General features: G+C 42.3%; 2 protein-coding genes across 6 annotated transcripts in view; both read right to left on the minus strand.

Moving 5' to 3' along the window:
* Positions 1 to 5,334, minus strand: part of TAF2 (TATA-box binding protein associated factor 2) — a 155,331-nt gene extending 149,997 nt beyond the window's left edge. For all 5 annotated transcript variants that reach the window (XM_042923296.1, XM_042923294.1, XM_042923293.1 and 2 more), the window contains exons 1-2: positions 4,968 to 5,334; positions 3,943 to 3,997 (exon numbers count right to left, since the gene is read on the minus strand). In XM_042923296.1, coding sequence (XP_042779230.1) covers positions 3,943 to 3,997; positions 4,968 to 5,050 — 138 coding nt within the window. In that variant the 5' untranslated portion in view covers positions 5,051 to 5,334. The remainder of the gene's footprint in view (positions 1 to 3,942; positions 3,998 to 4,967) is intronic.
* A 396-nt stretch (positions 5,335 to 5,730) lies between these two features.
* DSCC1 (DNA replication and sister chromatid cohesion 1) lies at positions 5,731 to 24,201 on the minus strand. The gene is made up of 9 exons (XM_042923309.1): positions 23,746 to 24,201; positions 21,096 to 21,264; positions 18,058 to 18,192; positions 15,116 to 15,206; positions 13,835 to 13,973; positions 13,305 to 13,357; positions 12,725 to 12,879; positions 10,030 to 10,178; positions 5,731 to 6,832 (listed from the first exon to the last, which is right to left on the minus strand). The coding sequence occupies exons 1-9, from the start codon at positions 23,919 to 23,921 to the stop codon at positions 6,724 to 6,726; spliced, it is 1,176 nt and encodes a 391-aa protein (XP_042779243.1). The 5' UTR covers positions 23,922 to 24,201; the 3' UTR covers positions 5,731 to 6,723.
* Positions 24,202 to 25,053: the final 852 nt, after the last annotated feature.

Genomic DNA, 25,053 nt, shown 5'->3' on the forward strand with positions numbered 1-25,053 from the left:
TGTTATTATCACATAAATGGCCATCAGAGGGCATCTACGGCAGAAAGGACCCTCAAAAACCAACTGGCAAGATGAAATAGATCTCAAAGATTCTTTCCCTAGACACCCTGCTCGATATACAAAGTGGTCACGGAGGCAGAATGGAGGCTATGCATGAGCCCAACAACATGGTCTTCCCCCCGCCGACATACACACCAAAGATGATCTGACTACCACCACTGCTGAGTGCCCACTACCAGTAGTAGAGGATCATACTAAGCATCCAATATGGTACTGGAAGGACCAGTTAATCACTTGGTAGAATGACTACATCAGACAGCTCATATCAAGAACATGATATGCCCTTACAAGAACAGACACATATTCTAGATTTTCCTTCCCTAACTACAACATACTTACAGAAAATCTTATATATCATTGTATTATCTCATACATACCTCCAACTTAGTGTATAGGAAAGTGTGGTTATGGGTTCTTACATACAAAATTTACTAGTTTTATCTTGTACCCGATTATCCAGAAGCACTGGCATGATCAACTGCTGTAGGCTTAATTACAGCACCAACTCAGAGACCTACAACAGGATGCTGTCTTAACTAGTGTACCATATATATAGAGACATCTCTCCAAAGCCAAAATAGATCTGCGAACCAAAAGGTAAAAATTGGAGTGACTATTCTCACTATTGCATCAAAAAAACCACGGAAGGAATTTTTGCTATCTTTGTAACCTTGTGTTCGGTTCGGTATGTTTGGCCAACAGAAAAATGCATCCACCAGGGCATATAATCATGGTTCCATTTGGAAGCTGAGACTGTCACTTGGCCACGTTAGGTTCCTCATGTTATGGAACCAACAGAGAGAGGGTCACTATACTGACTGGAATGACTAATCTCAATTACCAAACAGGAACTAAGGTTCCGCTATACAGTAAGGACAACAATTATATCTGCGGTTCACAGAGATTCACAGAATGCATGTCAGGGTCACTTGGCCAATAGCACTAATCAACGGAAAACTGTAAGAACCCAAAAAAGACAGGACAAGCAAGGATGTAGATCCTACAGGAATGAAGGTCTAGGTCAGACCAACAGAAATGTTGGCAGAAGAAAAAGGAAAAATGGAATAGGTGGAAGAGTAACACAGTGGTCTATATCAACTTTGGCCTTGACACCTGCTAAAGAAAACAGTGGCTCTAGCAATTAAGTTTCACATTCTCTTACCCACTTTTCTTTCCGCTAGTTTGTACGAAAGCTACTGGTGGTATCTAATACCTTACATGGGAGTAGAGATGAGTTACCATATCCTCATGTGAATTCATTAGGTGAGGGATTGGCAAACTTTTTCTTAAAGGGTCAGATAGTAAGTAGATTTTGTAGGCCACATAGTCTCTGTCACAGGTACTCAACTCTGCCAGTGTAGCTCCAAAGCACTTTAGACAATATATAAATAAATGGGTGTGGCTGTGCTCAAATAAAATCTGTTACAAAAATAGGTAGCTGGCCATTGCCAACCTCTGCAATAGCGGATAAGACTTCGTTAAGTCCCCTGTGTTGGGAACACTAGCTTTTCTTCTCAACAAAAAACAAGGATGGCTTGGGGGCAAAACGGGTAGACTATTCTAGATATTCTCCTTTTGCCCCTCCTAATACACTATACACCCCAGGAGTTGCATTAACTGGGCACCAGCCCTTCAGCTTCTGGTTGGGGTGGTCAAATGGGAAGCACAAGGAGAAAATTGGAGAGGGGAAGGAAAGTGAGCCCATTACATTTATCCCTCCAGGTTCCTCCCTATCCAGCTAAGGAAGGCAGTAGCTTCATTCTTCTACCAAAGGCCACACCTCCTATAAGGTCACTCTGACAACTACTATAGTTTCTAGTAACTTCTTCCTTCCTTTGTTCTTTCAGGTTTAGAAGTAATAACTATTCCTTGTTGCTAACCTAGTGTGCCCTACCATCTCTTGGTTTCTCTTAACCCTGTGTCTTCTAAATAGTCTTCTTCTACTTTCCCTCAACCTACATGAATATGCTGCTTATTTCCTTCTGGGACCCTAATCCATACACCATCCAACCAATTTTTCTAGTGGGAAACCCCAAAATCATTCACAACTCCTTCCTAACATTCTCAGTAAACGTTACCTGCAATTCCTTTCCATCTCTCAATTTGGCAGGGGCAGAGGAGGTTGAAAGGGGAAACAATGACAGAAAGGAGCTGCAGGTGGCTCTTAGATCATCTATAATTAAAAAATGGGGGTGCCTGGGTGACTCAGTCAGTCAAGCATCCACTTCAGCTCAGGTCATGATCTCACGGCTCATGAGTCTGAGCCCCAAGTTGGGTTCTGCGCTGACAGCTCAGAGCCTGGAGTCTGCTTCGGATTCCGTGTCTCCCTTCCTCTCTACCCCTCCCCCGTTCACTCTGTGTCTCTCAAAACCAAATAAATATTTTAAAAAAAGAAAAATTTTTTAAATGGCTCAATCACTTGCTAACTTTACACCCTGAAGAAAGTTACTTAGTCTGAAATTTTTCAGCTGCTTGAACTATAAAGGTAAAATAGTTATCTATTTCATGGGGTTATTGTGAAGATTAAGTGAGGTCATACACATAAAACCTTACAACAGTCTCATACATAGTATATACTCAATAAATGTTCACTATAATTCAGTCAACCATATCAACTCTATTTCTATACCACTTTCACTATTGTTATTTTCTTTCAGGGCTTCATTGTAAGAATATGACAATAACTTCTTAACTAAACTCCCCAATTCTCCTATCTTCCCTACCCAATTCATACAACACAACACACCTAAAGTATCCTTCTGTGAAGTACAAGGTAAATACAATTGACCCTTGAACACAGGTTTGAACTGTACAGGCCCACCTATATATGGATTTTGTCCTGTTAAATACAGTGCAGTGCTGTAAACGTATTTTTTCTTCCTTATGATTTTCTTAATAACATGTTCTTTCTCAATATTTATTATAAAAACACAGTATATAATAAGCATACCAATTATGCAGTAATGGACTTCATGTTATTGGTAACACTTCTGGTCAACAGCAGGCTATTAGTAGCTAAGTTTTTGAAAAGTCAAAAGGTACACCCGTATTTTTTAATGTGCGGAGGGTTGGGACGCCAACCCCTACATTGTGCAAGGGTCAGCTGTTATCATATGTAAGGAATATTGATTGAGAAATTTCTTTGAGGACATGGGACTTAATAAACCTTTAAGGATTCTAAGATTCCTATGAAGAGGTTCCATTGTTTTAACTATATAGCTCATCTTAAGTAAACATATGAATACATGGATAACATCTGGGGGGAATTTCATGCCATCACACACACCTCCAAACAATAAATAAAAACAGCTAAGATTCTATTTAATACAAGTCCCCCCAAATTAAGCACTTAGGTAGCCAAAGACTTCTATATTCCAAGGATATTTATGCAATCCATATGTATTAAAGGGAAGGGGTGGTGTTTACTAGATTTCAAACACCTTATCTAAAACTTTACAAAGCAATCTACCTAAACCAGGTCAGCCAAGAATTAGAAAAGAAAACTGGCCTCCTAGCAGCCAAGTCAAGTCAATGAGAGCCCTAACCTTAATTTTTTTTTCACAGAAGAAATTTCACTATGGGCTTATTCTTGTTTCTTTCACAATTCTAAAATGCTTGGTGATACAGACTTTCACATTCCACAACTGATTAAATGGAATAAAATATTAACCCGGAAACAAAAAAAAAAAAAAGAAAGGAAAGAAGAAAGAAAGAAGAATTGAGAAGGCAGCCAGTATAGCAGCAAGGCTATTCACCTTGGAGTCATACATATCTGAATCCCAAATCTCACCTACTCTTGAAACACAGTTATCTGGAAGTGAAAGTTTCTAAATATTGTAAAGGGGACTTGTTACTGCTTATAATTGTTGAGAACATACTCACCACAACAGATTTTCTCTGAAAGTTTATGTTGTTGATGCAGACGACCTGATGGGTTGTATATTAAAAAAAAAAAAAAAAAAAAGTACTTTTAGTAAACGAAAGCATAAGCCTATTCAAGTATAAACAAGGAATAACCAGCTCACAATACTTAATTTTTCCATTTAAAATCCTGCAAATTAGGGGCGCCTGGGTGGCTCAGTCGGTTAAGCGGCCGACTTCGGCTCAGGTCATGATCTCGCGGTCCGTCAGTTCGAGCCCCGCGTCGGGCTCTGTGCTGACCGCTCAGAGCCTGGAGCCTGTTTCCGATTCTGTGTCTCCCTCTCTCTGACCCTCCCCCGTTCATGCTCTGTCTCTCTCTGTCTCAAAAATAAAATAAACGTTAAAAAAAAAAAATTTTTTTTTAAATCCTCCAAATTAAGGTAATTGCATGTTTTAAACTGAGCAAAACAAATGGAAAAAGATTTCTCTGGAAAAAAAAAGACATTAAGGTACTTTAAGAAAAACACAATCAGGGCCCCTGGGTGGCTCAATCGGTTAATCGTCATACTCCTAATTTCAGCTCAGGTCATGATCTCACGGTTCCTGACATTGAGTCCCACCGTGGGGCAGCGCTGAGCCTGCTTGGGATTCTTTCTCTTTCTCTTTCTCTCTCTCTCTCTCTCCCCCCTCTCTCCCTGCCCCTACCCCTGCTCGTGTTCTCTCTCCCTCAAAATAAACAGATAAAAAAAATGTGTGTGTGTATATAGATACACACACACACACACACACACACACACATATATATATGACAAAAAAAAAAAAAACAAAAAAACACCTATTAACCAGCAAAGGACATTAAATCTGTTGAATAACCCTGTCATTCAAAACCATACACGATATCCAACAAACACCATTTCCATCACTGTAAATGGGTTTTAGTTTCCTACTAGATTTCCCAGGCTCACAAAGGCAGTTTCAAGCAATCACCAAGTATAATTAATAAAAACAAAAGTTAGAAGAGAAAAGGAAGATGAAAAAATACTTATAATTTATACGGCCTTGGGCTTTCAAAGCCCTTGTCTCCTTTCTTCCTGTTCATTCTGGCGGGCTCTAAACCAGTTGGCGGCATGAAGCGCTCCCACCGAGCTTGGCTTCCCGGTTTCCCGGGGGCTGCGGGGTATTACCGGCCTCCGGCACCTCCCACACCTCGCTCCCCCTCGCTCCCGACAGTCATGCCCAGCGGCCAGGGCTCCCTCGGCGCCCACACCCGGCCCCGTCCAATCTGCCGCCGCCTCGAACTCGCTCCCTCGATCCGGCTCCTTTCAGCCCCCTCCGCCGAGCTTGTCACGAAGATGCTCCTCTCAACAACCGCTCAAAGCCACCGTCAGCCGACATCTTGCCTGTCACCTCTAACCTCTGGAGTCAGCGGAAGTGGAACGGCGGCGCGGGCGGAAGCCGGAAGCTTTGGGTCAGAGGGCGGGGCTTGCACGATAGCGCTAGAGGGTTTCGCCTCTTTGACCATATATATTCTGTGGGAGGGAACTGTTAAAATTTAGGAAATACGACACAAATATATAGTGGCTTGCGAAGAACGGGACAGGAGGTTGGTGGGGGTGTTAGTAGCCAGGGATACACGAAACCAGGAGTGGGGGGGTCCTGCTGGTTTGCTGTGTGAACAGACACCATGAACTCACTGGGCCCAGCTTATTTGGGCTGGAAAACGTGTAATTAGACCCCAGGTAGTCTAACTCAAACTCCACAGTCCTTACTAGGTACTGTTGCCTCAGTACTTTAAAAAATAATAATGCACACTGATAATAAAACATTTATTGGAAAGACAAATATTTTGAAGCCATCAGTAACTTGCAGTTCATGTACAAGAGAATAGAACAATTGTAAATTTCAGTAACAGTTAAATCTCAGGTAATTGTAGATTAACATTTTTTTTAACCTTGGATCAGATTTAACTTTGGCCTAACCCCTCAAACTGTCCTGGTGACAAGTTTATTAGCTAAGGAAAAGTTAATTTGAACTTTGGTCTAAATGAATACAAATTAGGAAAATAAAGCTATAAACAAACTTTATCAAGCATTCCAAAACCAACTAGAAATTACTTGATGTTTTCTAGTATTAGCTGTGTCAGTTTTACCCATTATAGGATTATAAACTGCTCTATTAGCATTCTTCACAAAAGATTGAATATCAAATCCGTTTCATCCCAAAGTATATGTCTATACCAGCCAGGCAACACAGGAGCTATTACCAAGCCAATTTCATCAATGAAAACAAGTAATTTAGATAACAGAACATCCAGCGACTCCCTGTTCTGGTGGAATGTTGAAAGTAGAGGAGAAATCCCTTGAGAAATGACATTTAACTGAATAAATTTCTCTTCCAGGAAACTATTACTATTTAGTTCTTTGAAAAAGCCTTTAAATTTGTTAATGATTAGAATATCAGATCCTAATTAAATGCAATTTCAAATATAAAAAAAGACAAAACTCTTTTTCTATAAGGAAAAATGTGTAGACTCCTTAGGTATTCTAAATATAGTAAACCCCACTCTCTTTTGTCCTTTACACTATATGCATAATGCAAACATAACTTGAAAGATACAGAAATTTCCTATTACATTTAAGGGCAAAAAGAGCAGTAGTTGCAACATGCTTAGGAATGAGGAGAAAAATGCCTCAAGGCAGTATGTTCTTTAAAGTCTGGAATACAAATACATGAAAGAATCTTTTTCTTATATCCATCAACTTTATGAAGCAACTTTAGTCCCAAAGAAAGACTGTTGTTCTTTTAAGAAATGGGTCTTCTTGAGTTATAAACTTTAACACCATTTTGTATTGAAGAGCGAGAATATTTCGTGAGTAATGTACCTATGGTTTGCTTCTCTCCACACAAATCTCTGTGGGAACAATGAAAAAATAAATTAATAGCATGAAAATATTAGGGAACATAACATAATATTCACAGTGCTAGTTATTTCTCTCTCATCTAAATCCATCTTTCCAACAAGCATAAGAATGTGTGTATGTGAGGAGTACGTGGGTGGCTCAGTTGGTTGAGAGTCTAACTTCGACTCAGGTCATGATCTCACGTTCATGGGTTCAAGCCCCACATCGGGTTCTGTGCTGACAGCTCAGATCCTGGAGCCTGCTTTGGATTCTGTCTCCCTATCTCTCTGCCCCACCCTGCTCATGCTCTGTCTCTCTCTCTCCCTCTCAAAAAAAGAAAATAAAATGTTAAAAAAATTTAAAAAAAAGAAAGAAAGAATGTGTGTTTGTGGGAGAGACAGGGTAGGGAGTGGTTACTAAGCCTTAATTGAACTAGGTACATTACATGTATTATCTCATTTAACCTTCACAGAAAGAGTAAAAGTAATTTATTATTTAACCCCACATTAGATATGAGGAAACTAGGGCCCCTGGGTGGTTCAGTCAGTTAAGCGTCTGACTTCGGCTCAGGTCATGATCTTGCGGTTTGTGAGTTTGAACCCTGCCTCAGGCTCTGTGTTGACAGCTTGGAGCCTGCTTCGGATAGTGTCTCCTTCTCTCTCTGCCCCTCCCCCACTTGTGTGCGCGCGCGTGCTCTCTCTCTCAAAAATAAATAAATGTAAAAAAAAAAAAATTTAGATATGAGGAAACTAGCTCAGGCAGCCAAGGATGGAGCCAAATTTTGCTGCCAGGTCTGCATGGCTTCTGAGTCCTTTTTTTTCCCCCCCAATTCTATCACATGGCCTCCACATTAGAAATATAAGCCATGTAATACAGGGAGATCTAGACACAGAGACCCTGCATTATAGGCTACCTATGTGTGCTTGCCTGAGTTACCTACCCTCCCTCAACTTGAGCTTCCTTTCCTGTACCCCAAAGAGGAGAAGGCTATGACTGGAACACATGAAGGGAAGGAAGAACAAAAGAACAGGAGCTGGAGAAGGAAGCAAGGGCAAGATCATACAGGGCCTTAAAGAACATGGAAAGCAACTGTGATTTCATTCTAAGTATAAAGGGAAGTCCCTAGGAGGGTTTTAATGAATGGAAAAACAGAATGTGATCTGAGTTGTAAATAATGGAGGCAATGAGTGGATTATGGAAGCTGAGTGATGAGTAGAGGGAGGGTTCATTATGTTATATTGTCACTTTTGAATGTTTAAAGTTTTCTAAAATAAAAAGTCTGAAAAGGAGGAGAGGGGAAGAGGAAAAGTGCAAGTAGGGAGACCAATTCAGAGGCAGGTACTAGATGCTCCATTAGGATTTGCTCATAGTTTGAACCAGGGGGTGAGGGAAGAAAATGACAGCCGGGCTTCTCACTTGAGTAACTGGATTAATGGTAGTGCTGTTAACTGAGATGTGGAAGATGGGGTCAGGACAGCTCTGTTGTGAGCATGGCAAGTTAAAATTCCTCTTAGATATCCAAGTGGAAATGCTCATTAGGCAGCTAGATAAGAGAAACTAGAGCGCAGGGAAAAGATCAAGTGTGAAGATAAAATTAGGAAGTCTTTAAATTTAAATTCAAGCCTAGATGAGGGCACCAAGGAAAAAACATAGAAGAAAAGATGGCCAAGAATGGAGTCCTAGAACACTCCATTTAAAGATTGGGAAGAACAGGGAGACATCAGCAAAAGAGACAGAAAAAGAGCTACCTTGGGAGAGAAGGGAAAAAACCAGTGTGTTTCAAGTAGAAAGCAGTTGCACAGTGTCAAACAGTGCTAAGAGGCCAAGAAACAAGACAACTGACCACTGAATGTAGACAAATGGATGCCATCAGCTTAAGGAAAGAATGGGAGCCAAAGTAATATAAAGGTTTTTTTAGTGTTTTTATTTATGAGACAGACAGAGACAGAGAGACAGAGCACAAGTGGGGGAGGGCCAGAGAGAGAGGGAGACGCAGAATCCAAAGCAGGCTCCAGGCTCTGAGCTGTCAGCACAGAGCCTGAGGCGGGGCTTGAACTCGTGAACTGCGAGATCGTGACCTCAGCCGAAGTCAGATGCTTAACCAACTGAGCCACCCAGGCGCCCCAGAAACGAAGTAATATAAATGAGTACTTTTAAAAGGAGTTTCTTGTGAAGGAGAACAGAGGGCATGGGGTCCGGTAGGTTGTTGTTGTTTTTTAAGATGAGCAATACTACAGCATACCATATATTGGTGGGAATAATCCAGCAGGTAGGGAGACATGAATAACACAAGGGGGAAAAGAATAAGTAGAGGATATACGTCTTTAATGAGGCCAGAGGGATGGATCTAGTGCAGAAGGAGGATTGGCCTTAGGAGCTGGGACGGTTCATGCATTGTAGACAAGGGACTGCAAAGGAAGTGTATGCAGACACAACACACACAGAGGCTGGCAGGTTTGGCAGTAGGAAAGAGGTTGTCCTTGTCTTTTCTCATCTGTTTCTATTTTCTCAAGAAATGAGGTCACAAGCTGAGGGTGAAGAGGAAAAAGGAGGTATTGATGATGCAAAAAGCAAAAGTATGAAAAGTGAGCTCCAAGGGTAGAAAAGTCTCATAAGGAAACGGTGCCTTGCCAAGAACTCTGCCAAGTACCAAGTAAGCTCTTAAGTAAGACTGGCAACTTCCATTGTGTCTTTTTCTCCAGGAAATTCCACTTGCCCAGGTAGAGGCATAGAGGAAGCAGAAAGTTGGGTTTAATCTTTGCAGATTTTTGCCAGAGAGGTATGACAAGAGGGAGAGAGAGGGCAATAGGAGAAAAGCACACACAGTAGAAGCTAGAGATCCAGACCAGGAAATCCAACCTGGGGAAAGAGAGGAGAGGACATGAGAGGTAAGAAGTAAAGAGGTGGTAACGTTAGTGCACTTGAGGTTCTGTAAACAGTGACTAAAGAGCTAATCATTCTCCCTGCAATCTGGCATCTACCAAGATGTTAAAGCAAAGCAGCAGGAAAGATAGGAGGTGCCAGTCAGAGAGTCATAGTGGGGTATGTAGCCTTACTATTCCTCTAAGAGCTGCAGTTTTGCAGGGAGGAGGGCAGAGAAGTGGTTTCAGAGGCAGGATGAGGATGAAAGACAACACGTTCTCCAACCCCAGGATTGGAAGTTGTCGAGAACGACAGAGAAGACAATCCATTTTAGCAAACGACTTACTGAATATATGGAGCAATATCTTCTTCTGTCCACTTTTCCCTTAGAGAGAACAGACTATTAAAACGCTCTTGATTATCCTCAGGTAGATCATCTACTTTTAGCAAAAATATGATTTCTGGTCTTGACTGTCTATCCACCAAGGCTAAACCCTATGAAAAAATGAAACGAAAAAGGGCAGTAAAAATGATGGTCTAATGTTTAAATATAACTCATTTTTACCTTTAGGTTCACCGGAGCCCAAGCCATTTAAAATGTCAGTTATGTGAAACACACACAAACTACAGAGAGACCTTCAATAGCCTTTTTCACAAAACCACCTCCATCAAACAGTGAATTCTCCTTTCCCCTTCTGCAATTTACTGGCTCCTACTGCACAATTTATCAGGATAGCTCTAGTTCGAGGTTACCAATGTGTCCTTGACAAATCCAGTGGGCCCTTTCTTGGATTCGTCTTGCTAGCCCTGTTTTCTTTATTCATGTTGATCCCTACCTCTTTGAATCTCTATCTCTGACATCACCATCTCATTTTCCTCCTACCTCAATGTTGTAGTTCCTTGGGCCTTTACCCCGACCCCTCGACTTGTCTCACTGTCACTGTCCTGGGTGGCTCAACCAACCTCAACTAAACCCATAACTATAAGCACCACTTACTTGCTAGATGGTATGTGTGTGTATATATATATATCTTCAACCCAAATCTCCCTTCCAGGCACAAGAACTCTATCCAAACCTATCTATGAACTCATTGTGTTTGTCACCCAAACCTGCTCTAGTCCCATTATCCTAGGACATGAGGAGACCTGGGCATTATCCTAGATTCCATTATTCAAACCCATACCTAAGTGGTCACTTAATCCTATAGATTTTAAGGCCTCAACATTTCTCTATCGATGCTCCATCACCTAGTTCTTTAGTCAGTACTTTCTCAGGAGTACTTAAGTATAGAGAGCCTGGATAGTTCTCCTTTTTCACAATCTAGCCAACCTTCCATCCAACCATCTTCAAGGTCAGTGTTCTTCCCAAAAGGCAAAATTCATCAGGTAGCTCTTTTGATGTCACTAAAGGGTCCCAGAAGAGCTTTCTAAATAGGGCTGAAATTCCTTAGCACAGACCATAGTGTCCCTCACTGACTCACCAGCAACTTCTACTCTAACTCTTCTTCATACTAACAGTGCCCCAATTTGTGTCCCTCCACGCCTTGGAACATGCTATCCTGGATCCTCATCTCTGCCCTTCCATCTTGAGAGTTAACAGTTCATTCTTTCAAACCCAGCGGCTAAAACAGCCATTCCTTCAGAAAATCATCTCTGATTGACCAGGCAGGTGAATAAGTCCCTTTCCTTTGCTCCCGTAACATCGTGTACACGTCCTTCCCATGACACAGATCACTCTACATTATTAGAGGAGATTTATACATGAGATATGCACCCCCCCATTCCCAGACCCCAGGCTTAGAACCTTGATGGCACGTTGTGTGATGTTTTCCCCTCAGCATCTAGCATGGTGCCTAGACATAAAAGGAACTCTGTAAATACTGAGCAAATCCTTTCACGATTTAACAAATATTTATTGGGGAGCCTGGGTGGCTCAGTCGGTTAAGCGTCCGACTTCGGCTCAGGTCACGATCTTGCGGTCTGTGAGTTCGAGCCCCACGTCGGGCTCTGTGCTGACAGCTCAGAGCCTGGAGCCTGTTTCGGATTCTGTGTCTCCCTCTCTCTCTGACCCTCCCCCATTCATGCTCTGTCTCTGTCTCAAAAATAAATAAACGTTAAAAAAAAAAAATTTTTTGGGGCGCCTGGGTGGCTCAGTCGGTTAAGCGTCCGACTTCGGCTCAGGTCATGATCTCGCGGTTCGTGAGTTCAAGCCCCGCGTCGGGCTCTGTGCTGACAGCTCAGAGCCTGGAGCCTGTTTCAGATTCTGTGTCTCCCTCTCTCTCTGACCCTCCCCTGTTCATGCTCTGTCTCTCTCTGTCTCAAAAATAAATAAACGTTAAAAAAAAAAAAAAAAAAAAAAAATTAAAAAAAAAAAAAAAAAAAATTTTTTTAATTTACTGAGCATATGCTACATACCAGGCAGTATGCTATGTACTGATAAGCAACAGTGAACAAAATCCTATCTAAGTAGAGAGTAGGAAACCCGCACAATTAAACATTTTCCCAGGGCTAAGCAGTAAGTACCATGAAGGAAAAACACAGGGTGCTATGGCCGAGTAAAATAGGAGGCATTTTTTTTAGAATAAAGGGAAGCCTCCTTGATGAAGTGACTCAAAGATAAATAGGAGGTGGCAAGGCGAAATGACAAAGAAGGCCATTCTAGAACAAAAAGCCTTATGTAAAGGTTCTAAGGTAGGACAGCTTGGTGATCTTGAAAACCTGCAAGAAGGTTGCTGCTATGCAGCGAGCAGGAGAGAAGCGGGAAGAGATGAAGCTACGGGGAAGATTATGAAGATGATGCAACAAGATGAGATACACCGGGTGGGAAGCAGGCTTAACCATACACGGGCTTGAGGGATCTCGCTGAGGCGACAGAAGTGTTCTAAAGCCAGTGACGGACTGAATGCACGGCGTGCTCCTAGCGGAAATGGTGACTGGGAGGATGAAGTGGCTCCAAACTCAGCTGCAATACAAATTTCATTTCACCCAACAGTTAACGATAAGCTGGTGAGTTATGGAAGCAAGCACGACTGCTACCTTACCTTAAGTTGATCAAGCGTGGTTATCATTCCTTCAGGAACACTCTGTTGCCACACTTCTTGAAACTCAGCCAGATTAAATTTCACTGCATTCTGAAGTAGCATCTGTGCTGTTGCTCTGCATATTTTATCAGCGCTTAGTTCAAAATAAACTTCACCTAAGGATAAGGGATCAGATGGTTTCATGCTGACAATTCAAAGCACTACTAACATTTCCTTTTCCTCAATGCAATTTCTCAGAAAACATTATATACAACTCACAAGCCCACGGAGTTGTTCTTTTTAACAGGCACACGCTTCAGAAAGGCATACCAACTTTAAACATTTTTTTTTAATGTTTATTTATTTTTGAGAGAGACAGAGACAGAGCGTGAGTGGGGAGGGGCAGAGAGAGAAGGAGACACAGAATCCGAAGCAGGCTCCAGGCTCCAAGCTGTCAGCACAGAGCCCGACGCAGGGCTCGAACCCACGAGCTACAAGATCATGACCTGAGCCGAAGTTGGATGCTTAACCAACTGAGCCACCCAGGTGAACCTACACCAACTTTAAACACACACAAATTAAGATACTTTCCAAATCTTACCTTCCTCTATATATTTCTTTCCATAACATTTAAGACAGTGTTCAATCATTTCCCTGAAAAATTTAAAAATACTCATTTGGAAAGTTATCACATTTTTATGCATTATATCTTAAACACCTTTCCTAACTAAAATCTTAATATATAAATTTGAGATCTGAAATTCTAAGTGATTTTGATTGCCACGTAAAATTTTACACTAGGAACTAACTAAGAAATAACAGGAAGCCATTATGTGCCAGGCCCACGCTAAACATTCTTACATGAATTATGTGAGCCTACACTTATTATCATAAGATAGCTTAAATAGAATTATTTCTTTACATTTTTTATGGCAGGAAAAAAAACCAGAGATGATGCACATTTACTCAGCCTAGCGACCAAAATTCCTAAGCTCTTCCTGGTTATATATTTTTTAAATGTCTATATGATATCCAGTTATAAATAGCCTATGCCCTGGGTTTAGTGCCACCCTGAAAAATAATTTTCTTTCCTTAAAGGAAATGTGGAGGGACAGCGATTAAAATACTTACTCTGGCTCCAATGGCCCAAGTTCCTGAAGGCACATATTCAAAGGAACTTTACCAAAAGACCAAGATTCAGAATCCACAAGCTGAGTTATGTGATTCAGAAGTTTCATCTCATAATCAAAGTCAAGAATCCTCCAATAACCTACAAATTCCAAATGTAATCTTTACCAAAGAACATCTTAAGCAAATTAATTGGCTAAATGATCGATAAAGAAGCAGCATGCTCTTGCCCGGTACAAAAGAAGAGACACCAAAGTCTTAGCTTTCTTTATAAGCAATGCTTCCTTTTTTGCTTTTCTCCTAATTATTATGAATTGTGTCTTGAGAGAAAGCAAGCAGTTTTTAAAAAGTACCTTACATAGGACTAACACTGATTTTTTTCATGTACTTTAACACTCAATTATCTCAGAATAATCTTGTCAATCTAAATGGAAATGTGGAAACCTGTAGCTGGAATAGTGATTTCATTAGAACGTCATACACAGGAGGTGAAGACTGTAGGTTTGATATCCCACACACTGAACTCCGCTGTGGGGCACTGCCATGGTTCTAATTCTCATCCCAGCCGTCTTGCAGAAGTGTTCTCGTGCTCATAAAGAAGCCTAGGTCACTCAAGAGTCAATAGACGCAGAGGTACAATGTGAACCAGTGGCAAGATAAAATCAGGGCATCAAGATACCTCTCCCTATTCTGGTAAAAGATCATGAAATCCTATCTTATAATCGAAGGCTCTACCACGATCCCTGGAGAAACAAATCAAGCACAAATCCACAATTTCCAAGAAAGAATGTTACTATTGCTATTCCAAAGAATCAAGGCAACATTAGAAAAGGGAATGTGTGATGTCAATCTCAGAAACAATGCTAGGAATAATCTATGCACCCCTTGACACATACCAAAATCTTACCCATCCCCAGGCAAGAAATGACTAATACACAAGGCTGCATTAAAATCCATTGGTTTCTAACCTCAACACTCCTGGTACCCATATACCATGGTAGTTAACAGCAGGCATTCATCATTAAAAACTTTATTTCCAATGCTTAGGACCAAATGTGCTTCAAGGAAAAGCCCTGTAAGGAATGGTTGGAGTCACTGGTCACGGTTGACCTCCTCAGGTAAAGGTCACACAGTCTCGACCCCACCCCCAAAAATATAAATATCATCATCTTTAAGCCCAAAATAAAAGTAAATAGTGTGCAATAGGATCAAGATGGCCATAAATCTCTCTCACACATGATGCCCAATTCCATTCTTATGAATAATCACAGTAAGTAATGTTACCTTCAATCTCACAGGCATTTAGAACTTGTAATTGGGCCATTATTTCTTCCTCACTTGCCTGAATTTGATTAAGCAAATCTTCAGTTGTGTACTGAAACAAGAAAATAAAAAAACAAAAAAACATTTTAAAGGCTTTGAAGAATATTTTTTTAAGACTTACGAAATTTGGGGGAATAAATACACAGAACAGATTAAGGCAAAATTTAGCCTTAATTTCTCTTTTTAATGTATAGTGATTACTACATGAAATCTTAGAAGAAAATCTTCATGATGTTGGATTTAGTAATACGTTGCTTACATACAATACCAAAAACACAAGCGACAAAATAAAAAAACATAAATTGGACTTCATCAAAATGCAAAACTGTACTTCAAAATATCATCAACACAAAAGGACAAATATTACAGGATTCCACCTGTATGGGATATTTAGAATAGTCAAATTCATAGAGATGAAAAGTAGGGTAGTAGTTGCCAGAGGCTGGGAGGCAGGGAATACTGGGGAGTTAGCGTTTGATGGGCATATTGGGAACGTCCCATACTGGGAACGTGAAAGGTTTCTATGGATGATGCATGCATGGTGGTCATGGTTACAGAACAATGTGAATGTACTTAACGCCACAAAACTATACACATAAAAACGTTTAAAACTGTAAATTTTATCCTACGTATATCTATCACAATTTTTTTTAAAAAATCAAAAGTAAGAAAATAACCCACAAAATGGGAGAAAAGATAAACATATATTTTTTTTAATGTTTATTTATTTTGAGAGAGAGAGAGAGAGAGAGAGAGGGTGCTTGCGTGTGTATGCATGAACCAGGGAGGGGCAAAGAGAGAGAGGGAGAGAGAGAATCCCAAGAAGGCTCTGTGCTGTCAGCAGGGAACCTGATGTGGGGCTCCAGGGCTCCTGGGCTCCTGAGCCAAAATCAAGAGTCGAAGGTTTAACTGACTAAGCCACCCAGGTGTCCCTAAGCAAATTATATTTCTGATAAGGAACTTTGTAATTAGATTATATAAAGAAGTCTCCTACAACTCAGTAATAAAAAGGCAAATAATCCAATTAAAAATTGGGCAAAGGAGTTCCTGAATAGACATTTTTCAATGAAATACAAATAGTCAAGAAGTACATAAAAAGATGGTCAACATCACCAGTTATTAGGGAAAGGTACATCAAAACCACAATGATACAGGGGTGCCTGGGTGGCTCAGTCTGTTAAGCGGCCGACTTCAGCTCAGGTCATGATCTCACGGTTCGTGGGTTCGAGCCCCATGTCGGGTTCTGTGCTGACAGCTCAGAGCCTGGAGCCTGGTTCGGATTCTGTCTCTCCCTCTCTCTCTGCCCTGCCCCAGCTCACACTCTGTCTCTGTCTATCTCAAAAACAAAATTAAAAAAACGTTTAAAAAAATTAAAAAAAAAAACCCCACAATGATACCAATTCAAAGCCACTGGTATTGATACAAAAAAGACAAATAATAACAAGTGTTGTCAAGGATGCGGAGAAATTGGAGCCCCCATACAATGGGAATGCAAAATGGTGCAGCCACTTTGGAAAACAGTCTGACAAGTCCTCAAAAAGTTACAAAGAGTTACAATATGACCCATTAATTCCACTCTTATGTATATAACCAAGATAAAGGAAAACACAGGTCCCCTAGAAACTTGTATATGAATGTTCACAAAAGTATCATTCATAATAAAATATGGAAACTACCCAAATGTCCATCAGCTGAGGAATGACTAAACAAAATGTGGTATATCCATAAAATGGAGTATAAAGAGAAATAAACTACTAAGATATGCTACAACATGAATGAACCTTGAAAATATGCCAAGTCAGGAAAAAAAAAGAAAGAAAGAAAGAAAAGAAAGCCAGTCAGAAAAGGTCATATATTATATGATTCTATTCATATGAAATGCCCAAAAGAGGTAAATCAAGAGACTGAAAGATTAGTGGTTGCTAGGGGCTGGGTGGGAGAGGGAAGCAGGGAAAGAAAAGTTTAGAAGACAACAGTTAAGGAATACAGGGTTTCCTTGGGGTGATAAAAATGTCCTAAACTTCATCATGGTGATGACCATACAACTCTGTGAATGTACTAAAACCACTGAATGAATGAACTGTCTGGTATACAAATTGTATCTCAATAAAGTGGTTACCAAAAAAAAAAAGTCAATGGAGAAAAAGAGAAGTAACGTAAATACAGCCTTCAGAATGCCAGTACAGTTATGATATTGAACTACATCAAAAACTTGAACATTTCTTTACTTGGCTTATAAATATTTTTCCATACTTCTAGGAATTAGTTAATTCTCATAATAGAATAAGAATACTTTCCATTTTCATAATGCCTCTTTTTCTGAAGAGCTCCTAATTATAATTTTTAATTAAATAAAAATTAATTTAACTTCTAAAAAACGTATTTCATAGTTAGGAACACGCAGAGCTTTTAGCTATGTAGCCACCATGATATCTAGGATTTGCTTTAAAATACTCCAGAAAGGGGTGACTGGATGGCTCAGTTGGTTAAACATCCGATTTCAGTTCAGGTCACGATCTTGCGGCTCATGAGTTCGTGCCCCATGTCGGGCTCTGGGCTGACAGCTCGGAGCCTGGAGCCTGCTTCAGATTCTGTGTCTCCCTCTCTCTCTTCCCCTTCCCTTCTCTCTCTCTCTCAAATTTAACATTAAAAAAAATTTTTTTTCTAAATACTCCAGAAAAAGAAGTAAAAAAAAAAGGTAGGAAGCAGCAGGGGGACAGGAGAAACAAGATTGACAAAATGCTGATAAATGTTCAACTGAGTGATAAATATATGAGGTCTTTCTGCTTTGGCGTGTATTTGAAATTTTCATAATACAAACATTAAAAATAAGAATGTCACCATTAAGTACCCCTAATTACAGTTCAATTTTTCAATTAAAAAAGAATGAAAATAAGTCTTACTTTTGAATGATTTGAATCCTTCTCTTTTTGACTGTCAGGTCCTTCGTAGGCATCTTCCATCAAAAGTTTCTTCAGCTTCTTTAATTTAGGTCTGCATCTTCTTAATTCCCAATAGTTATTAGAAAAACCAAAGATCTAGAAAGTATAAATATATTGTAGCCTTTCAGGGGCTATTGTAAACGAAAATTTCACACAAAATCTCAACCAACTCATCTGCTCTCTAAGAAAACAAGAGAGCCGAGCATTCTAGTTTCTGTTGAGAAGGTACCCTCCAGCCATCTTTGCAAACGGATGGGTATCTTCAGGAAACATCTTTCCAAACCCCAATTAAGAAGACACCACCAGGGTGCCTGGGTGGCTCAGTTGGTTAAGTGTCTGACTTCGGCTCAGGTCATGATCTCACAGGTCGTGAGTTCAAGCCCCACATGGGGCTCTGTGCTGACAGCTCAGAGCCTGGAGCCTGCTTCAGATTCTGTGTCTCCCTCTCTCTCTGTCCCTTCCCTGCTCACACTGTGTCTCTCTCTGTCTCTCTCAAAAATAAATGAACATTAAAAAAAAAATTTAAAAACTGCCAACATAGAACCAATCACTGAGCTCCATATCTCTAGCGTGTTCTGGGAACTAGGGTGTGCCCAGAAAAGAATGACCAGGATGGTGACTGTTCTGCAAACCTGATGGAAACAACAGAAAACGAGTCTTTTTAGGCAGGAAAACGGAGAACAAGGAAGAGACATGATCACAGTGTTCAGATAATGAAGGGATGTGAAAGGCGAGAGCATCCTTGTTCTATGTTGTTCATGGTGTCAAAATGTGGCAGAAAGTTAAGGATGAGACACATCTTTTCACTGCAAGAACTTCTTACTATTTAGAATTGCAGCTAATTCCTTATTTGACTGTTGAAATTACTGAGAGGCTTATGACTCTGAGAAACCCAGCTGACAGCGGCTAAATGATACGTTATCTGTTATCCCTCTCTACCTCCGGGACTTGCCAGTGTCTGGCACTTAGTAGGTGCCCAGTAAATGGTTCACACAAAATAAGGAAAAAATGCTGAACTGGATTACATATGGAGTGCCTTCTGACTCGGAAATGGAAGGTCAGGGAATGCTTCTACCTTCAAGCTCGTACAAGGCTTGACTGACAAAAGACACGGCCCAGACCAGCTGATGATGCTGATAAATCTGAGGACTCCAAAAGAGGAGGGTGAGGACCAAACCAAAAAGACTGATTTCATCCGTGTCCACAAACTCACAGCCTTCAGGCTCTGTCCAAAGCACAGCTGTTGGCGTGTGCTTTGTGTTGTGGGGAAGTGAGGATTAGTACAGATTTTAAATTAGTTGCCAGTGTGGACAAATTAGATTTTGCCCCAAGATCTAAATGTCAAGGTTTACTTGAAAACACGAAATCAGAAGACTTGGCAGTTCTGGGCTTGCTTTCCCACAAGGCCAAGCTGCGGCTGCCCACCTACGTGGGGCCTGTGCTCTTCAATTTGCCACAGGCTCCACCACCCTCTATTACCTGCTGAGACTGGGGTCCCTATGTAGCAACAACAGCCTGCTTTGCGTATGCGCGTTCCTTATCTAGCCCTTTCAGACATCTGAAGTGCAACGTCAGATTAAAACTTTAGTTGGTGGGGCACCTGGGAGGCTCGGTCGGTTGAGCGTCCAACTTCGGCTCAGGTCATGATCTCACGGTTGACGAGTTCGAGCCCCGCATCGGGCTCTGTGCTGACAGCTCAGAGCCTGGAGGCTGCTTCGGATTCTGTGTCTCCCTCTCTCTCTGACCCTCCCCCGTTCATGCTCTGTCTCTCTCTGTCTCAAAAATAAATAAACATTAAAAAATTTTTTTTTAAATAGAAAATAAATAAATAAATAAATAAATACAACTTTAGTTGGTAGAGGGGTGCCTGGGTGGGTCAGTCAGTTGAGTATCTGACTTCGGCCCAGGTCATGATCTCACAGTTCATGAGTTCGAGCCCCGAATCGGGCTCTGTGCTGACAGCTCAGAGCCTGGAGCCCGCCTCGGATTCTGTGTCTCCCTCTCTCTGTCCCTCCCCCGATCATGCTCTGTCTCTCTCTTTCTCTCAAAAAATAAATTAAATTAAATTAAAAATTAAAAAAAAAAAAACAAAACACTTTAGTTGGTAGAACTTTGTTAAGCTTTGCCCAGTCTCAGTGCACACAATTCCCATAAGGAGAGCTCAAAGGTACTCCCGTATTGTTACAGCCCGCAAAAACACCAACAGAACAGGTAACCGATGAGAAAGTAACGTGGTCTAAAAAAGATTAAACTGCCCATGTTTCTAGTTAATTACCATTAAAAGGCCCTCCCCCTCCCGGAAAAAAAACAAAATACAAAATTTACCTGAATTTCTCTTGTTCTAGCAACATCGTGGGTCAGAGATTTCCCAATATTTTCCCTTATTTCGATTCCAATTCTATTTCTAAGGCAGTAGTTGGCCTAAAATCATTCTGAGAGAATTAAGGGCTGTGTTTTGATCACGACATTTGTAATAAGCTAACCGGGACGGAGACTTCTATTTGGCATCTGCCACAAGTAGCCTCCATAATAATTAAGACTTTGTCATACATGGCTAGAGGTAGTAATGAACTAAATGGACTTCAAAGGTGAGAGACACGCACACTTGCCTCAAAAACTCCAATTTCTTCATTTCTCTGCCTCATACATATTACTTAAGGTGCTAGTTGTGGTTTGAGGGAGTCTTCTTTCAAAACATACATACAGCAAGGGTTACTAAAAGTAGGTAAAAACACTTGGAATACATCACCTCATAACAAACTTTCTGTGTCACAGACAGACATGGTCAACTTGTCTAGGACTTAAACACCAAATAGGGAAAATAAAGACAACCTCACGAGACTCCAAACAAGCAAATGATGCCAAGAAATTTTAAATCTCATTAGAGAGCCTTTCAGGCTCCCTGTGATTATGCATTTCACACCTAAAGATTTTAATTAAAGGCAATATTAGCACATGTGTTGTGATTCAAATATAAATTAGAACACAAATAACAGTACCTCAGTATGAATAATGTTACAATGTGTTTCTTCCGCCTTCAGCTGGTCAGGAGTTTTACAACCAGGAATGAAAAGCAACATATTGGAAGTGTCTGCTATTTTCAAGTCATATGTTTTGTCTTTACTGCACAGCACAGCCTGCTCATCTTTATCACCACGAATCACAAGACTGCAGGAAAACGGGAAGAGAAAATACATGGTTTGTTGAGTCACCAATGGACATCTTCATTATAAAGAAGGCCTCTAGGCCTGTAGAATTTAAAATTAAGTCTTGAGGCTGTGTCTGGCCCCTGTTCTCACCACCCTCACATAATGCTGGGCTCCACAGAGCAATGGCAGAACCAGTTGAGAGACAGAGGGGCACCAGGTGGCCTCACCAAGGAAAAATAATTCAACCTGCAAGAAAGATCCAAAGAGGCCAAGAGTCCAAATGTTACCACATGACATCTGCACGCAAACTGCTTGGAAAAGCACAAGACAAAGCACCCAGTAGCTTCAGTCACAACGTCAATTTCCTAAACCACCTTAAAGCAGTACTTCTCAAACCTATGCACCGGCATCTTAGAAAATCTTCTTAAAAAAACAATCCCAATCTGCAGGCCTGGGACAGGACCCAGGATTCTGCATTTCTAACAAGCTCCCAGATGATCACCATCACCTGGTGGTCTGGGTATCCACCTAGGAGTGGTTCTTGTTTTGTTCTGAGTATCCCTTAACAATCAAAGGACACATCCTAGCCTACCCATCAGCTCTTGTTGCAAAGATATTGGGACTTTATGAAAAGAGATGCAACGCTGAATGAAAAAATATAAAACAGATAGGTTTACAAACTTCAGTAAAGCTCTGACAAAGGCTCACAGGGGGAAAGGAGCAAGAAGAAAGAAGAGAGGAAGGACAGAGGTGAGGAAGAAGAGGAAACACTGAAGATGGAGATGGGCGGGGGGGGGGGGGGGGGGGGGGGGGGGGGGGGGGGGGGGGGGGGGGCACCTGGGTGGCTCAGTGGCTCAGCATCGGATTCTTGATTTCGGCTCAGTCTATCACGTCAGGATAAATTGCTTGAGATTCCCTCTCTCCTTTTTCTCTCTCAAAATAAATAAACATTTTTTAAAATCTTAAAAAAAAAAAAGATGATGGGATTGACAGCAAGGGAGCAGTTCCTAGCAGTTTTGTCTATAAAACATTTAACCCTCCTGTACACTATTCACTTCTTTTAAAGAAATAACAAAAATAAAACCTGAAATAGAAGAATGTGTAAGCACTTCTTAAAACAAAGACTCAGTTTGGGGCGCCTGGGTGGCTCGGTCGGTTAAGGGTCCGACTTCGGCTCAGGTCACGATCTCACGGTCTGTGAGTTCGAGCCCCGCGTCGGGCTCTGTGCTGACCGCTCAGAACCTGAAGCCTGTTTCAGATTCTGTGACTCCCTCTCTCTCTGCCCCTCCCCTGTTCATGCTCTGTCTCTCTCTGTCTCAAAAATAAATAAACGTTAAAAAAATTAAAAAAACAAAAACAAAAAAAACCAAAAAAAACAAAGACTCAGTTTAAGTGAAAAGAATGCATGTTGTTTTTTTATTTTTAGCTTCCCAGTGCTAATAACACTTAAGAGTCCCAAGTACCCACTTTTCAACATCTACTTCTACATTGCACTATCCAGGCCTCAATATTTTGTTTAAAACAACTATCCGTCCTTGGCAAAAATGTTTTCACAGCACACATTTCCGGGTCATTCTGGATTGCCAGGTGGATGAACAATAACTGGATAAAAAGAAGGTCCACACACCCGAAGTTCCTTCTTAGCTCGCCAAGAACTCAGTGGGGATGAAAAGCAAGCAGTGAGGCTCCCGTTCCCTTAAAGATACTTTGTGGCTAGCAGCTGGAGGCTGGCCAGTTAACTATAATACTGCCAGATGAGTAAATATGAAAACTGAAATCTTGAGTTCAATTTAAAGGAATCTACAAGAGAACAAACTACCTAATGAAATACAGGTGTTGGGAGAAGGGTGGTGTAGAAAAGAAACAAACCAGAGCCCTAACTCCTAATTTCCAGGAGCTGGGAGGGCACACATTTGAGAGAATGATTCTCTAGACTCCTTCCCGGACTGTGTTTTTTAATCCACGGTTTTGCAGCAAGTGTGTAGCTGACCCAAAATCAGAAACAGCTTCAGATTCCCACTAAACGACCCCAAGCAGGTCTGTTTTTGGAGGGCCTCTCACAATTAGCAACTCGGTAAAACGTTTTTCAGCTTACTCTCTACAGTCCTACCGATTGTCTCGAAATGAGTATAAGTAGAAGGCAAGGAGAACTCTATAAATATTAGACAGTAGCCCTGGATTTTAAGCTAGAGTGGCGAAGGGTTCAGTGCACTTCCCGGCATCACCGTGAAGGTCTGCAAAACGTCACTGAGGTTATGTTTCCTGATTGGTTTCCGCGGACGCAGGCCTCCCAGATCAGATGGAACAGTCCTGTAGCATCACCCCAGTCCAGCTAAGTGTACCGCCAGTGGTGGTGCGGACTCCTCAGAAAAAGGCAGCGCGCTGGGGACCAGGCATCCCGGCAGCGGCCAGCCCCCTGATCAAATCAATGCACCTTGCGGCCCGGTTTCCCGGTCCCGCGCTTCCCCGCGGGGCAAAGGGACGGCGGCTGGCGGCTCACCTGTGCCCGGCTTCCAGCTGCTGGCACAGCGCGGGCTCCAGCTCCAGCAGGCAGAAGTCACCCGCGGCGGCGCCGGCCCCGGGGCCGAAGCCCAGGCAGTGCACGGCCGGCAGCAGCTCGGCCGCATTCAGCTTGGCGATCTGGAGCGTCGCGTCCACCTCCTCGCGGGTCCTCATCGCTGTGCGGCCTCGGGGCTCCCACCGCGTCCCGGAGGGCCCTGTGGGCGCGCTCGAGAGCACCCGCTCGGCGAGCAGCCGGGAGCCGGCGAAACGTACCAGGGCGAGGGAAGAGACTTTCAAAAGCGCGCCAAGGCGGCAGGGGGCGTGTTTCCGGGGCGGAGCGTGCCTTCGGAGGGTCCAAAGGCCGTCGCTGCGTGATCTCCGCCGCGGCCGCTCACCGGAGGCAGAACTCGGGCGGCGGGAGGAAAGCCCGGCTTCCGCGGGGCGGCTTCGGCGGGACCTCGCGGGAGCTGCGCTGCCACCCCGCGGGGCGCCACGCGGAGCCCTCCCCCACCCCTTCCGCTGCTCCTCCGCCGGTTTCCCGTCAGCAACCCCCACTTCCTCGCGGGCGAAACTGTCCAGTTTTCCGCCAGGGCCGGACCTTGTGATAAGCACTCTACATGCATAATTTTCCAAATCCTTCACTCCAACCACCTTAAAGAAGGTGGTCCCTTTTTCGCCCCATTTTGCAAATGAGGCAAGCTCCTTGCCCGCGGTGGCACAGCAGGAGGTAGTAAAGTCTGATTCCAGCGCGGTCTGCTCTGTCTCTAAAAATAAGCAGCCGGGTTTTATGCAAACACTTTGGAGCAGGAGCGAGGCCCTGGTAGAATTGGAAAAGGAATCTCTCTCCTGGGGGCCTGGGGACCGTCATATCTGGGAGACAGTGGCTTGGACTAGATCCGTCCCTTCATTGAGTGCCTAGTGTGAGCTGGGTGTCAGGAGAGGGGCCGAGGCCCGTGTCCAGAGCAGAGCAACTTTCCTAGGGTGGAAAGAGACTTCAGTCTCCTGGGGAGACCGACAAACTCGCCACGGCAGGATGTGCAAACTGCTCACTCAGCTTTCTCTAAGGTGTCTTCTGGGCCAAATTTTACAGTGGCCTGAATGAATACAAAGTTTCAAGAGAGAGGCTCATCCGTATACGTCCGTGCATTAATAGCTTCTAAGAGCCTGATGTGAACTCTCCCAGGGACCCTGCAGTCTGTCTGGGATTCTTGCTGCCCATGAGAGCGGAGTCTGCCTGGAAGGAACATCCCACTTGGTCAAAGTAAAAGAGGTGGGTGGGTGAGTAGATGGGCAGGTGAGTGAGAGG

The sequence above is a fragment of the Panthera leo genome, chromosome F2, assembly GCF_018350215.1.
Source record: "Panthera leo isolate Ple1 chromosome F2, P.leo_Ple1_pat1.1, whole genome shotgun sequence".
Classification (NCBI taxonomy): Eukaryota; Metazoa; Chordata; class Mammalia; order Carnivora; family Felidae; genus Panthera; species Panthera leo.